Genomic DNA, 17,405 nt, shown 5'->3' on the forward strand with positions numbered 1-17,405 from the left:
CAAAGGTGTGTGAAGTCTGCCAATCCGCACTTGGCCAGCGTGGTAGACTATGGCCAAAACCCTTCTCACTCTGAGAGGAGACCTGTGCTCTGTAGTGAGCCGGTGATGGGTTGATCATGATGAGGTATTTGAATGACCTCAAAAAGAATGGTGAAAAAGGATTTTTACAGCTATCTGAGTAATGTAAATGCAGATATCTATCTGGAATTCTATACACCCTTGAAGCAATCCATCTGCTGGATGGATTTAAACAATGAGGCAAATATATATATAAGATAAATTTTCTTGAACATCTTTAGGGGTCAAACCTAATAAATAGTAATGCATTTTTTTTTTAAAAGAATATTAGCCATGTTAAATGAAAAATATTCCCCTTTCCTCTCCAATTAAGCGTCAGGCTTGTGCTAGGAGTAGGTACGACAATAGTGCAACGGGCGGGGTTTGAACCGTTCGGTCGACCTTTCAGTTTTCAGTCCACTCCTATACCGGTTGAGCTATTGAGGCTCTGAATATATAATAATATTACTCCACAATAAACTAAACTACGATGCGTCTAAAATACGATATCCTTTTAAAAAGAAGATATATCCCAATCCTTAATTGTCTCGTAGATTTTAGGAATTTCAAATTGCATTCCGCGTGGCGTTCCCTCTTATAATAATCGGTTATCCTAGAAATGCGATGAAAAACGTTAGGGAGAGGGCACGCGTCAGGTGAAGTGGAGCAAATCAAGACGCACGACGCTACACCTGTGACAAACGTGAGTGATCACGGATCGACTGTGGAATCGAGCTAAACACGATTTATTGTTTTGTAGTCATCAAACATGTCGCTCTCTAGAGCTCTCTAAATTCTTAGAAGACCTTGAAGACGAGTTAGGAATAGGAGTAGTTACAATAGATCTTATCTTAGGTATGTAAATAAAAATACACTTATTTAATTTCATACAAATAGGTCACAATGAAAACCTCAATCATAAATCCGATAGTAAGTAGGTACCTATCTGTCCTTTTGTTTGTTACTTCTTTTTAACTACTTGTACATACTATACCGATTTTAACGTGGGTGGTACCCGAAAAAAAAGAGTTCCAGCGAAATTTTTGAAAAGCCTAGTCCACACAGGTGAAGTCCCTAGGTAATACTAATATATCGTAAAACTGTGGTAATATATTACATATTAGAACTACCTACCAATACCAACTACCAACTTGTCTTGTGACCTATGTGAAAACTCAAGTGTACCTAGGTATTCCAGATACACATAGCTAAATATTAATAATATAGGTACCTAACGAAAAGCTACAAGTAAAAAAAAAAGGTACCTACCTATACTTATTTACAAATCTCTACAATTTTCGAAAAGCCAAAAGAATTAAAATCTGATTTTATCAAAGAAGTTTGAGTTAGAATTCAACGAAATGCGACTTTGTCTCAAATATTTACCACCGCTTTTGGCTCATCTCATAATAATTATTCAAATATTTAAAGGAATTTCCAATATCAAAGAATAGGCAGTACCCAGCATTTTTGCGTGAAAATATTCGAAAATGGACAACAATAAGAATTTTTAACGACTATTGGAGAAGATTCTACAGCCTGCTTAATGTTATTGAAATCTCTAACCTAATCCAAATACATAGATAGGTAATTAAGCTTTAATTTCAAGCTGCCGCGTTGAAACCAGAGAAGTAGGTATAGAGGTTGTAATAATATGAATAAAGAAGCTACTGTTGGTGTGGTATTACTAAACTGGTATATTGAGGCAAGGGCGCTCAACGCCATGCATTATTAGACTATGAAAAAACCTAGACATTTATTTAAAAAAAACTCATTAAAAGGGTGAAGACAAAAGTGAAAAAATCGCGAGGTACATACCGGACGAATTGAGAACCTCAATTCTAAAATAAAATTCTTGGCTGATGATGACAATGATATTCGTAGAAGGGGGATTTGAATCCCATCTGGCTACAGCCATATTGTACATACATGTGCTAATTTATTCACACCCCCTTATAGCAAACGCTGCAGTAAGACCATAAATATCGCGGGTGATAATGCCATGCTCACTCTCCACATATTATCTAAGTATTAAGTAACTATATCTATGATATATAAAGTACTTCAAAAGCTCTAATAGTCCATCAATATTGATGAAAATATTCGCAAAAGCTTTTTATCAAGATTAATTTCACTACGGCCGGCATCTGAAATGAACTGAAATGTGTGCTACCTTAGTGTGTTAAAGAGATCGACTATTTCACATAGGTATAGAATGTTAAAAATCACGTTACAAATCACTACGTTTCACGAGAAGTGAATTTTTTTACGTACTAATTAAAAAAGTATAAGTTATTAGATGAAGCCCGCGACTTCGTCTGCGTGCCATCGCGTGTGTGTTATCACTTATCAGTTTCGAATAAACAGACGCGGCGGACTGACTTTACTTTAGAGTCAGATGTACCTACGTGTATATACGAGTTATCGATGCCATCGATGTGACGCTCAAAGACGTAAAACGCTCATTGAGTGAAAAAACCGGCCAAGTGCGAGTCAGCCTCGTGCACCGAGGGTTCCGTACTACAGAAGAAGTAAAACGGTAAGATCACTTTTGTTAACGAACCGCAAAACTCTGTTTATAGAGGTTTATTGTTAATATCAAAAGAACTATGACAGAGCGTTGGTTTTATTAGTTGGCGATAGAATATTCTCGGCAGGCGGCGCGGCGGGTGCAGCGGAAGTCCGAAGTGATCAGATTAGCCGCGACATCTCCAACATTATCGATAGTTCTTGGTTTGCTTTATCGACGACAAACTTGTGCGAGGCGACAAAAGATTAATTAGATTTGTATCGGGAGTTAGGCACTTTAAAACTACACATACTATCTTCTTAGGTACTATACATACATTTTTTAAACAAAATAAATAGGTATGTAAAATTAAAAAATAATCAGCGTTATACCACAGTTCACGGCCACACAATTGTACTAACCACTGCTGGACATAGATCTTTTCAAGAGCGCGCCACAGAACACGGTCCTACATCTTCCTCATCCACCCGCTTCCCACCACCATCTTCATTCAGGTCAACGCTCCAGCGGGCTGGAGCTTGCTTACCAGTACGTTATCTCCACTCCAGAACACGTCTGCCACATTGGCCGTCGTTTTTGCAACAGACATGGCCTGCCTGTTGCCACATCAGCTTGCTAATCCTAATACCATAAATACTTATGTCAACCACTCAGCGCAGGCAGAGTAGCATATTTGGTGCTGTGTGATGGTTACCAAATTTGTTGTGACCCCCTAATCTATAAAGAGCTATGTCAGCCGCTTTTGTTCTTCTGCGAATTTTTTCGTTCTGAATTTTATCCCTGAGAGAGATATCCAACATATAATCTTCTTAGATAATAATAAGTAATTATTATTATCGATATGAAGATAAAACACCTTAATAGAGAAGGCAAGCTATAGTAATCGAGTTATCGATACAATATTCCCAGAGGCCGAGAGTGCGGAAGGCCCAAGTAATCCTCTTTGGCTGCGACAGCCGCAACTTTATCGATAGCTCTTCTGAATTCTCACTTTAAACTTGCACGCCGTACAAAAGCGTTTAATAGGATCTGTAGTTAAGTTACTTTTAAACTTTAACCACGCTAAACTTAAGCCGTTCAGAGATTTTTCCATCGCATTCCTCTTTGTTGAGAGTCTTGACCCCTTCCATTTTCCATAAAATTTGTTTGAGTAAAAGCAGTGGTCTCCTAGATCTTCCCCTTCTTTTTTTTTTAATAATTCTTAAACAATCTGTAGAAAATTAAAACATTATAATATTATAATCCTTCCTACCACACGTACCTACCTAAGTTCGATTAGGTAGAAATTTATTCACGTACTGCCTCCATAATAATAATAGGTACCTAAGTAATTGATAACAAAACGCATCTACGAAACCAAAATCGCCACAATTACTAAGAACACCAGAATTATTGTTTAAATTTTTATAAAAAAATATTATATTATCTCAATGTACATATCTCCACCTACTCCCTCAAACCGTGAATTCTGATCACGAAATGCCAATAATTTTATTTCCCAGAAAAGCATTTGGGGGTGAGCTACTTACGGACCTAGTTTTATTAAAATTGTGGAGATTCATCCAGATATTATATTACCCTAGTTCTTGTGTAAAGGTATTATGATATTTTTGACTTCCGTATTGATCGTTTTCAGCGATCCGTAGTATCCGTACAAAGAACCCTTAAGCTCTTTACATACTGCATCCGATTCGAATCCGAGACAATTTAGATTTAGAAAACTGATAGAATTCGGATGTCGATTTTACACTGCACTCGTTTTGATGGATGCTGTCGCCCCACCACCACCCGCATGACGATATGACGATGTAAATATTCTCAGTTTCGGAAAACAAAATACGGATCAAGTGCGCACGGCGCAACCCCTCATACAAATAGTTCTACTACGTCTACCCGTCAGTGCGCAAGCGTTCGTACAACTGATTAATTGTGTATAAAATGTTACTTGGGCGACTGAAGATTTACTTCCCTGTCTTTATAGTTATTGATATCTAGCTTTTGCTCACTAAATTACTACATAAACTTCAAACCGCTATTTCATCCCCTTAGGGGGTGAAATTTTCAAAAACACTTTCTTAGCGGATGCCTACGTCATAATAGTTATCTGCATTCCTAATTTCAGCCCGATCCGTCCAGTAGTTTGAGCTGTGCGTTGATAGATCATTCAGTCAGTGAGTCAGTCACCTTTTCCTTTTTATTTAGATTCAGCTTTCTCAATTCGGATCTAGCGCGCTACTCCTCATACAAAAAATTTACTACAGCTATATCGGATCGGATGTAGTGCGTAAAGAACCTAAAGTGGGTTTTGTCCTTGTCCCTAACAGCCTAAACGTTATTTACATGGATTGTGATCAATGTACTGACCTCTGGCCGTTATGCGTTAAGCCATTCGTTTTGGGACGACCGCTGAATCCTGAAACGGCTAAGCTGCGTCGTTTGTTTCAACGTCCCCTATTTGTATTGAATTTGCAATTCAAGTTGTTCGAAAATATTACGGTACTGAAATGGAACTTATTTTATTTAATGCCTAGCATAATATTTCCAATATGCACTATGCGGGCAGAATACAAAAAGCTAATCAGCGAGTCTGCAGTTCATATTAAAAGATAAATGTTTTATCTACCTGTATTTCATGAAATAGCTAGAGCTGAGCATTATGTAAATTATAATAACTTACTGGATGTACCTACGGACTACGAAAATAAAAATATATATTTTGCCCTAAAAATGTTCATGCTTGAGATTTCGACCTCCTGTTCGGGCGGTTCAAGGTTTGATACCTCTAACATATTTTCTGAGTTGAGGTACGTACATTTTAACCAATTAAATATCACTTGCTCTACCGATGAAGGGAACCATCGTCAGGAAGCCTTCATGCCTCCTTCTCCATTATGGAGAACTCTCAGGCATGAAGGTATGAAGTTCTCAAAGGACAGGTGTGTGTGTGTGACAGTTTGCCAATCCGCACTCGACCAGCAGGGAAAAAAATCATCTTCCGTGGCGTGCGCTGCTTAAATAGTTAAAGTTCACGAAAACAGTGTATCATGAAAATGTTCCTCTTAAAAAGTTCTAAATTAAGTCCGCGATAGCATATTATATATCTATCTTTTAAGGTTGACTCACAATAACCAATTTTATGATTTCAAATGTGGTCGAAAACAGAGCCTTACTTTCGAAGGTGTACTTACTGACATAGTATAAATTTAGACAAAAATTGCCCTTTGCATCATTTAATTTAGAGTAATATCTTAGGAGATATATCACAAAATAAAATAATGGCGACGACGGCATGCAGTCCGTGCATGCAGCGCGATTAGTTATAGATTCTCTTGTTCTGAATAGGTATAGATTACATATGCATAGAAGTAACAGGCTACGTCCTATACTTTTATCCCGATACCCCCACGAGATCGGGACCTACGCGCAAGAATTAGTTAGGAATATTCACATAATATTCTGCAGTTCACGTCGACGAAGTCGCAGGCGAAAGCTGTTTTGTATAGAAATTATATAATAACTGTAGGTAAGTCCTGATGATAAAATAATGATAGGAGGTACTTTGATTTATGTTTAGGTACATCTCTAAACACAATATGTGCGAAGCCGGGGCGGGTCGCTAGTAATAATATTATGCTGCTGACACAGTACTTCATACGTAGGTACCTACTAAGGTAAATATAGCTAGCTTCTTTCTCTGGAGTTGCGTTTAACTATATTGAATTTTAAATGAAGCTATGAATATTTTGGTATGAGTAGACATGCAGGTTTGTAAACAAGTGAATTAAAATTATTATGTAATAGATTTTGTTCAGCTATACATCTGCGCACAATATTATTGCTTACGTAAGCATTTATAATGGCTTAAATTGTGTCAGGACTATTTTTAATTAACTTAAAAGGAGAAGGTTCTCAACTCTTTAACTTGGTCATTGATGTACTCCGAAAGCAGTCTTCCCCAGTGTTTCGTAACTCTGGTTTGTCTGTTTCGTAAATATTGTATGGTCGTATGGTAAGAGAAGTGACAAAAGCAAGGTGTCCCGATGGGCGCCGCGCAAGCAGTGTCTTCTATTAGGTATGTTGGTATAAGCGCTAAGGGTGATGTGATAGCCAACGAGGGGGGTTAAGTAGTAATCCTACATAATCCGATGTCTTCCCGAGGACATTCAGTATCATTAGATTTTAACCCCCAGTAACGGGGAAAAAATGACAATCAGCGGCAACTGTTATTTCATCATATCGACACTGATAACAGTGGGTTTTTTTTTAATTTTCAAATTAATCGTAGTACTTATCAAAATTATAGGTACCTACATAAAGTAGGAATATCATCGAACATCTATAATATCATACGCACAACATTAGCATGTCAGTAACGCGACCTTGCAGTTACTACCCATACCAAAAGCACCCAACAAACACGCCTAAAAAAGTTTTCATTTCATAAGAGATATTAGGGGATATATTGGGTCGGTGCAAGGCGTAGACTGTAGCTGGGTCGCGAGACGAGCTGGGCTGCCAGCGAGCCAGCAAGCACGTGAGCCGCTCCGGGGACCATTCATGTCGGAGGGCGGCGGCCTGCGCGCGCAGCGATCAATACGGAGGCTCGCGGGCAGTGCCCGGCCCGCCGTGCGACCTCTCGCACGCCCTACGCGCCTCCGCCGCGGCCGTGAGCCCATGACCGCCCTCCACAGATGACGGAGCCCGCCCGCCACATACGACTGCGCCGAACTCGCTCCGCATCCAGCACGCCTTCGGGAGCCGCGCCCGCTACGGGTCCTCACAGTGCGACGACAAGGTACGGAAATCGATACCAACCAAACAGCCGCAGCAGCTCCGCTGACCGCTGCCCACCCTGCCCGGTGCCTTCACCCTCGTGGTGTTGCGCACACTTATTACGAGTACCCACATTTGTAAAACGCGCATATTGAAACGACCACTCCAAATAGTTTAAGGCAGGCATTTATAAGTAATTGTGGAATAAAGAAACTCACATACATGGACCCTGGAAACATCCAACACACCTTTTTTGGGCAGCCGTGTACAAACTGCAAGATTCAAATGAACCTACATTACACTGAAACGTATAGGACTATAGGTACATATTACAACTATACATAGACGTTGTTAAGACGTTGGCATCCTATTCAGGGGGTCCGGAGTTCGATCCTGAGAAGACCTTTCGGAGTTATGTGCGTTTAAGCAATGAAATATCATTTGCTGAAAACATTTGTGAAGAAATGCACGCCTGAGAGTTTTCCATAATGTTCACAAAGGTATAAGTATATTATGAAGTCTGCCAAACCGCACTTCGTCAGCATGGAGGACTATGGTCTAAACCCTTCATGCTGGGAGGAGACTCGTGCACAGTAGTGCACCGGGTCGAGTGATGGGTTGAATGGTGGTTGAATGGGTTGAAATGAAGAATTTTTGGTTGCGCACACCTAAATCTTTAGATTTAAAATTATGATTTGAAAAAATTTTCAATCGGAGCCTGAAGCTCTGTTTGCAGCTTATTATCGATGTATTTGTATAGCCCATTTTTTTATTTATGGGTCTTTCAGTCTGTCTGTTTCTGTGTATATAATTTATAGGGTTCGTTTAGCATCATCATCATCATCATCGTCTCGTCAACTGATAGATGTCCACCACTGGACATAGGGCTGTTGTAGGGACTTCGAAACGCCACGGTCTTGCACTGCCTAAATCCAACGGCTTGTTTGATGTCGTCTGTCCACTCAGTGGGGAAGTCTGCCGACGCTACTGTAAGTACGCTTTCCGGACTCAGCTCCGGTGCGAGGTTGCATTCTAGCATTTATAGCACCTCACAGCGTCTATATCGGTTTTCGTTTGGGAATGGTAATTTTTTTTTTCGATATCCTTAATTCCGTCAAACCTTGACTAATTTTAACAACAGGTACCTTACTTATTTTTTTACAAAAGTTGTGCTTACTGTCAATTGTCAAATAGGTCTCATGGAAAAGTTGAGGTGATGAAGGATGGAACTCCTCAACGGATAACATCAAAAAGTTGCCTTAAACTAATGTGTACGTAATATGTACGTAACCTATAAATACTACGAATCTATACTAATGTATATCTATACTAATAAATAAAATTGAAGTGTCTGTCTGTAATTTCGAAATAACCACCTCATATTATAACCTCATAATTATGGTTATTTGAACTGTACCATAACTGAATCACACGTTTTTAAAAAATTTGTCTGTCTGTTTGAATAGGCTAATCTTCGGAACGGCTGAACCTATTTTGACGGGACTTTCACATACAAATAGAGAATTAACCAAGGAGTGACATAGGCTACTTTTTGACCGACTTTCAAAAAGGAAGAGTTGTGTTTGTCTACCTATATACACCGAAATCTCAAAGATTTCTTACCCGATTTGCGTATTTTTTTTAATCGATCGAGAAACTTCACGACATTGTCCCATAAAAAAATTTGGATTCCAACTTCTCAATCCTGATGCTGCAGGGGACCATCACCTAAACTGATGGGATTTGGAAACTGACAGTTATAAATTGATATGGGATCTGGTACCTACCAAGTAAAGACTATCGTTGAACTCGAGGACCCAACTCCTCAACCCTGATGCTGTAAGGAATTGCTTTCCTAAATCGTGGTGATTCAAAAACTGACCTACTAAGTCGGTTGGTAAATGGAACGACTAAACCGACGCGATGCCGCTTGCATCCAAATCCTACACATTTCTATTTGCATAGGGCTTTGAAATCGGTATGTTACTTGCCAGCGGGACAGGAGTGGAGAAGGTGAGTAGAGCCTTAGAGAGGCGCAAGGGGTGCAACGGATCGACATTTTTGCATGGATATTGTTAAATACCGGAGACTGGAGACATAGGCTACTTTTATCCCGGAAAACCAAAGAGTTTCCACGGGATTTTTAAATAAATAAATCCACGCGGACTAAGTCGCGAGCATCAGCTAGTAACAAATAAATACATTCATTTTCATTCCTTCCCTTCTAGTAACAGGTTTGATTTCGATTTAAAAACCTACCATGGTTACCTAACATGGGGGATTTTTATATAAACCCTTCCCCATCCTCGAACAAGAATAATTATAGTTCTAAAGTATTAGTTACAAAAGTTATAGTGTAAAATAATTATATTTCAGCCGCAAAATAGATGGGATATTCTTGTAATAAAAGAACACTTTTGTGTAAAAATGTATTTATTTTGAACAAAATTTCCTCTATATCAGGGGGCACGGTCGTGCCCCCGCCAAGACGAGCCAAACTAAAGGACGGTGCACTACGTACCTTTTCTCGAAGCGTTTCGTCGTATTTTCGAGCAGTCATAGCTCATAGTAGTCATAGCGGTCTGGATCATATTATTGTCTTACACAAGGCTTGCGTATACAAAAGTAGTGATTCTTTACAAAAGACTTGGCTATCGAACTGAAAAACCATTGAATCCAGTTCCCGTAATTATTGTGCCGAAAGCTGAAATGTTCTTGTCATCATCAGTCATTTATCGTGACAAGGTCAAATGCAATGCTATCCTCAGTCACAGTCGGTAAACAAGCAGGGGTCAGTGTTAAGTCGCAAAACAAGCCGATAATGAAGCCGGAACGAAGTCGAGCGATGATTATTATCATTTTCACCGGTTTACGGCCCGACTTAACTGTGTTCCTATAAAATATATTTTTACTGGCATTTGAAGTTTTTTTTTAGTGACCGAAGTTGGGGTTTTTAGGCTTTTTTTTTGGAAATTCTGTAAGTATTTACCTAGGTACCTTTGATATGTGTAGTGATTCATGTTTTGGATGAGATTGTAAAGTTTCCTATAACTTTATTTTTTTACAATGCTAATTAGATTAAGAACTAGACGTTGCCCGCGACTTCGTCCTCGTGATTTTTTTTTTAATCCCATGGGAACTCTTTGATTATCCGGGATAAAAAGTAGCCTATGTCCTTCCTTGGGATCCAAGCTATATCTTTAACAGATTTCGTCAAAATCGGTTGAACGGATGGGCCTTGAAAGGCTAGCAGACAGACAGACAGACACACTTTCGCATTTATAATATTAGTATGGATGCATTCTACCTGGCAGATGGTAAATACATTCTACCTTATTGATATCTTACAGTTAGGTATTAAAAGTATGGCGAAGCACTTCTCATTTGAAACAGCTCACAGCTTTTGCAGTCAATCTGCCGTGGTTAAATGTATAAACTTTACTCGAATAAAGGCTTTTTGATTTCGATCAAGAGAGATACAACAAACATTTTCATTTGTCCACTATACCTACCTTAATAAATAACAAACCACAAAGCTACACAAACTATGAGTGGAAACCCGCTTTCCATTACAGCTTTTCAACTCGACCGTCACAATTCAAAAGTAGCTTATAAAACCACGTAATAACAAAATCGATAAACTGATTACGGTAACACGAACATTCTGTGGAGGGCAAGGGTTGAGCAGGTGGGCCGGGGGGGATCACACCGCCAGTGTATCGTGATGCAGTGCAATTATTGCCGCGCAGGGAAATAGTCCAAGGACGATTCGTATTTATACACAGTAACACAATAGGCAAGGTGCAGCAATTTGTGACCATTGAGGTATTATATAGCTTATAGGTTTTTCCCGTGTGTTCGTGTGAGATAATGTAGCTCGGTAGATATAACTTATAGCCACCAAGGAGAAAAGTCTGTGCTTATAGCACTCGGGAATATTGTAGCTTTCTATCTATATCTATACTTCTATACTAATAAATAAAATTAAAGTGTCTATCTGTAATTTCGAAACAACTTCCTCAAATTAAACTCATATGGTCATTCGAACGGTACCATAACTGAATTACACGTTTTTAAAATGTTTGTTAGTCTGTCTATCTGTCTATCTGACGGGACTTTGACATGCAAAGAGAAGATTATTCAAGCAGTAACATAGGCTACTTTTTAACCAACTTTCAAAAAAGGAGAAGTTGTGTTTTTCTATCTATATACACCGAAATCTCCGAGATTTATGAACCGATTTGAGTAATTTTTTTTTAATCGTTAGAGAAACTTTGCGACATTTGTCCCATAAAAAAATTGGAATCCAACTGCTCAATCCTGATGCTGTACGGGACCTAACCACAAAAATTGATGGAAATTGGAAGCTGTCGGTTATAAATTGATATTGAAGGTCCTATCTACCTATCAAGTAAAGACTTTTTGAGCTCCAGCACCCAACTCCTCAGTCCTGATGCTGTAAGGAATTGCATTCTTAAGTCGTGGTCGTTCAACGGGATTTTTAAAGACTCGTGCGTTTAAATGTTTTTACGAAATTCGGTACTGAGCTATCTTGCATCTCATGGACGGGCTACTACGGATAGGCTACTTTTTGTCCTGGAAAATCAAAAGTTCCCACGGGTTTCTTAAAAACCTAAATCCACGCGGGCGATGCCACGGGCATCAGCTAGTCAGTAAATAAAATTTCAGAATCGGATCATTTAATTCCGGAGATTATTACCCCTTGCATCCAAACTTACAAACTTTACGTCTTTCTAATATTTATTAATAGGTATTCAGGTTCACCGATTTTAACTTCGCAACGTTTCCGTTTGGAGTTAAGATCCATTTCACTAAACCACTGTTTACGACTGTACCCGTAGTACAAGATTTTACGTCTCAAGAAACGAAACCAAATTCGAGAGTCGAAATACTTCCGCATTACAGTAAAATGGACCTAAACAGCCTTGAATTGAAGTTTTCAATGCCACTGATTTTAATTTCGCAATGTTTCCGCTTGGAGCGCTGGCTGTAGAAGTGTAGACAAACTTGAGCTTTAAAACAAGGCTTTTAAGATCCAGTTTACTGTAACGCGGAAGTATTTCGACTCTCGAATTTGGTTTGGTTTGGTGAGACGTAAAATCTTGTACTACGGGTACTGAACGCTGAAGTGTTGTATTGATCGAATTCTATGAACGTTGCATTGGTTAGATGTAAAATCTCATAAATCACATATCGTAATCATAAATCACACACGTTTAGGCCGTTTTGAGGAACATCACGTCACAATTTTTTGACTAAATAAAACTACCCATGTACCTACCTACTAGAGTATGGTACCTCCATTGATGACGGATCCACCATTATATTCTGTGGGTACGTCTAACTTTGACTAATTATAGCTCGAACGCAAATTGTCATGGTTGAAAGCAGGTTGAAAACATCGCATCGTCTCGACAAAATTCTTTTAACAATTTTCTCGTTGAACGAACAAAGTTTCATTCGGGGTAAAGTAATTCAGTGAGCAGCGATGTTGTTGCATTTAAATAGCATTTGCGACTCCAGGATTTCAGAATGAGATCCCAAATAAGATTTACGCCAATCTTCGTCCACGTGCAATTGAGTCTATGAAACTTTCATAGTCAGTCACGATTGCCCAAAGGCGCGCAAAGCTTTATAGAATTTAGAATATAACAATTTCTTTTGAATCATGCAATATATTAGATTACTAGGTACCTAATTAATTAATATACGGTTCTCGCGCTCCTCAAAGTCTAGTTGACTCTTTTAGAAAAAAGTTAAAAAGTAAATCTCACTGCAAGATTTCACCGCGCGATTTTTCCAGCAAAACTCTGTGACATAATGGAAATTGTATGAAGCCGCATGCACTCGCGAAAAGAATATGCGCGATGCTTTGTAATGTCAAATCAAAAACATGTTAGAAATTAGAATAGGCGTTATTTATTCTAAGAAAAACATGAGGTATGAATTTTAAAATCATATAGCACTTTTGGCATATAACAAAAATATACCAACGTAAATTGGACTGTTACCAAGGCAAAACTGTGCAACTATACGATAATAGTTATTGTTTATGGTTTTTGAGATAGCTAACTCGGTAGTCGGTATATCACTAGTTGTGTACTGCCTATTCAGTACAAACACTACTACGTATAGTTTGTCGCAGGCAAATAATATAATTCCACCGTTTACAAACGGCATCCGTATTTTACGAACGTTCGCTAGATTGTAAAATGTCGAAAATTGCTTTCGGCCAATTGTAGATTAGGCACAGTACGAAATCTTGATTCTGGTGATCCTGTCTCGAAGCACGCAGTCAGAATGAACCGCAGTCTTGCGCAGAGTATGATTTATGCCAGGCGCGGGCCGTGCCAAGCAGTTTATACTTCACCGTGCCGTGTCCGTGCACGGACGTCACACGGTGAAGCATAAACTGCTTCATATAAAATGTTCGTGATGTTTTGAATCCGCGCCTCGTCCGCGCGTCGTACGTGGCTAGGCTCGCGCCCGCCGAGTGCTGGTAGGTATAAAAGATCTTATGCTGTGCCCTCACATTTTACAATCTAGCGAGTAGCGAACGTTCTTAAAAGTATGCGTCGTTTGTAAACGGCAAAATTTTTCTATTTGGCTGCGACATCCGGAGATTAGTGAAGAAGTCTGTACTTGATATCAAACCCACAATATCAATTCACCCTCAACAGCTCCTAAATGATGTCCCGCGGCTTAGGAATGCAGCACTTTGCAACATGCAATATCAGCATTATGTGATTGAAACTTGGAGTTCAGTACCTACAATATCAATTCACCATCAACAATACCTAAATCCCCACGGCTTAGAAGTGTAGCGCCTTTTATCATTAGATAGTATTGACTATTGAGGAACTGTGAAGACTTGAAGTTTAGTGATCACCATCAACAATTGCTGAATCCCTAGGACAGAATTTTTCATATATCCCATATTTTAGATCCTATTAGAATTTTTATCGTGGTATGATAAATAAAGAGTCGATTGATTTGTCCTAGGTGATGCACCGAGGATGAGTCGCCGCGCGCGGCCGTGACATGGGAGCGCAGGCATGGGCTGGCGCGCCGAGCAAACGCCGCACATCGCCGCCGGCCTGCTCCTCTTGCTGCTAGCCAACTTGCCGGGTACATTCTACTTGATACTTCCTAAACTCAGGGCCGGCCGGCGTGACATGGGAGCGCAGGCATGGGCAGGCGCGCCGAACAAACGCCGCACATCGCCGCCGGCCTGCTCCTCTTGCTGCTAGCCAACTTGCCGGGTACATTCTACTTGATACTTCCTAAAATCAGGGCCGGCCGGCGTGACATGGGAGCGCAGGCATGGGCAGGCGCGCCGAACAAACGCCGCACATCGCCGCCGGCCTGCTCCTCTTGCTGCTAGCCAACTTGCCGGGTACATTCTACTTGATACTTCCTAAACTGAGGGCCGGCGTGACATAGGAGCGCGGGCATGGGCTGGCGCGCCGAGCAAACGCCGCACATCGCCGCTGGCCTGCTCCTCTTGCTGCTAGCCAAATTGCCGGGTATATTCTACTTGATACTTCCTAAACTGAGGGCCTGCGTGACAGGCAAGGCGCTCCGAGCAATCGCTCAACAGGAGAAATTCGTTGCACTGGCAGATTTTGCAGATTAACAGTTTGGTTTAATATGTTATTGGGGTATGCTTTTCACTGTTTCCTACTTACTTTCTTAACAATTACTTAGAATAGGTCTATTTCAGTCGTAGGGTAGGGCTTATTGTTATCCTACCTACCTACTATATACCTACTTCAATCAACTACACTTCACATCCAACGAACAATAAGTGATTGGACTAGTGTGGATTGTAATCCAGCATTGTATGCTGCACCTGAATAGTACATATTCTGTAGGCTTTAGGTACAATGCATACAATTTACGCGCTTCCGAGAATATCATCTATTGTTGTTACATGCAAAAGGTCATTAATAGCAATATCAAATTAATTAGCTATTTTGATGCCATTAAGCAGCTACTATACTTATAGGTACATAATATTATAGGTATCAAAATCTGTGGGGGAGTAAATTGTATTACAAAGAGGGTAAATAGGTATTAGGTACCGTAGGTAACTATACATAGATACGTAGGTAGCCGCATTCGTGCGATAGACAATCCTTTCTATGGATCGATAGACAATCATGTTCTTCCTTAGTTTTTTTCTTATCGGTGCTAACTGCTAACCCAGTTATAGATCCGGTTGTTGGTATAGGATTCGGTGTAAACGGGATAGTCATAGTCTCGAAACTATAATTCAATTTTTGTCATGTAAATGATGAAAAGGATCTAAAAGTAATGGTAGGTGTCCTTTTCATCATCACATGACAAAAATTGAACTATAGTTTCGAGACTATGACCTACCATTACTTTTAGATCTATCAATTTAGTTAAGAAATTGTGTGCAAAAGATTTAGCGCCACTGGCGTTAGAGAGATTTATGATGTAAAAAAGTAAGCAAATCTTCCGAATTACAAGGGATTACTCTTGTTGCAGTAACTTGCCACCAAGATCACCAAGATGCTGTCCACATCACAGCGATCCTCGGAGAGAGCGTCGTGTTCAACTGCCAGGTGGACTTTCCCGAGGACATCCCCGTGCCGTACGTCTTACAGTGGGAGAAGAAGGTAGGCGAAACGGTACGACGGCCAACACTCCACTCTTACAATACAACGCTGCTCATCTTTCGTGTGTGTGTTTCTGTTCAGTAAGGTCGGCTCGTCCCCGCGACGCGCCCGCAGAATGTAAAGTATTATCTCGTGCTTGTGTCGGATCCGACACTGTCTTGTCCGTGCTAGAGGTCGCGGGCGCCGCGGGCCGGGGTCGCCCGCCGCCCCCGCCCCGCGACCGCCCCGCGCACGCCTTTTATGTAACTGCCTCTTCAGCGTATTGCCTCTTAACTGTTAACTGTACAGCAGCGTTGCCAGACACGTCGTACGCATACATTACCCACGGGCTACACTTCATTTGCCTTTAACTATCTACACAGTGATGTATACATGTCTACCCGCCTTTGCTCATTGTCCGCCAATCAAACCCATAAAATAAAGCACACAGGTAACTATAAAATCTTATAAGTAATATATCTTCGTCGAATTGCTATTCAGTACTTAATTCTAGGATATGGAACGCTTTTCCAGCATCAGCTTTCCCCTACACCCTTTATATACATGGTACCTTCAGGTAAAGAGTGAATAAGCATCTTCTAGGCAAGCGCGCTCCATCTTAGGCTGCATCATTACTTGCGAGCAGATCTGATTACAGCTAAGAGCTTGTCTAAAAATTGAAAAAAACTTACCAGACTTAAAATAAATCTGAGATCAGTAGCTAAGCTTACGACTTTCATAATCAAAGAAGATCACATATATTATTTATTTTTACTTAATTACATACTTCTAGAATGCTAAAAGCTTTTCAAGGATAGTATGTAACTACCTACATTATTTTACAAATATATCAACAATATAAATAGATACATCTGGCAACGCTGCTTTCGTAACGCGCCCGTCGTCGCCCACCGACCGGCCGACAACACCACAGAGACAAAGGCCTTCAAAGCGAGTCCGAGAGAGCAGCAGACCTCCGTTAGATAGCGAACAAACACATACACAACCACATGTTATACGATTACAAACCTGTTTTTAGTGTCCGACTGAAACACGGTTAAACAACCAAATCAGATTTTCGGTTTCAGTCGTTTTTTTCGACCGATACCGAAATATTGTTGCGTTATCTCAGTTTTAGATTATTAAACCCATTTTACCTTTCACGCATGAAAATAAAAATAGCTCCAACTGAAGTTGTTACGAAAAAGAGTAAAAAAATAAATAAATGAAAAATAACCTTAGCCTAACCGTAGAGTCCAACACTACGCGTTATTTTATTTCAGTTTCCATGAATGTAGTTACGGCTTCGTTCTACGGTAACTACAACCCCTGAGTCCCTACAACCGACCGAGACCGAAACAAAACCGGAACTTCGGTCGGACACTACTTATTTTACGATG

The 17,405-nt window shown here is 40.1% G+C and overlaps 1 protein-coding gene across 10 annotated transcripts in view; it reads left to right on the top strand.

Moving 5' to 3' along the window:
• tutl (immunoglobulin superfamily member turtle) overlaps positions 1-17,405 on the top strand; it is an 82,164-nt gene that overhangs the window by 39,647 nt on the left and 25,112 nt on the right. For 3 of the 10 annotated variants that reach the window (XR_011237023.1, XR_011237024.1, XM_069500268.1), the window contains exons 1-2: positions 14,705-14,907; positions 15,896-16,038. Coding sequence is in view for 8 of the 10 variants with exons in the window: in XM_069500268.1 (XP_069356369.1) it covers positions 14,835-14,907; positions 15,896-16,038 (216 nt within the window). In the remaining 2 variants the exon portion in view is untranslated. Of the gene's footprint in view, positions 1-7,206; positions 7,383-10,208; positions 10,338-14,383; positions 14,510-14,537; positions 14,908-15,895; positions 16,039-17,405 lie in introns of those variants that run through there. The other 7 variants (XM_069500260.1, XM_069500267.1, XM_069500264.1 and 4 more) reach the window with 6 other exon arrangements.

This window comes from Maniola hyperantus, chromosome 8, assembly GCF_902806685.2.
Source record: "Maniola hyperantus chromosome 8, iAphHyp1.2, whole genome shotgun sequence".
Lineage (NCBI taxonomy): Eukaryota > Metazoa > Arthropoda > Insecta > Lepidoptera > Nymphalidae > Maniola > Maniola hyperantus.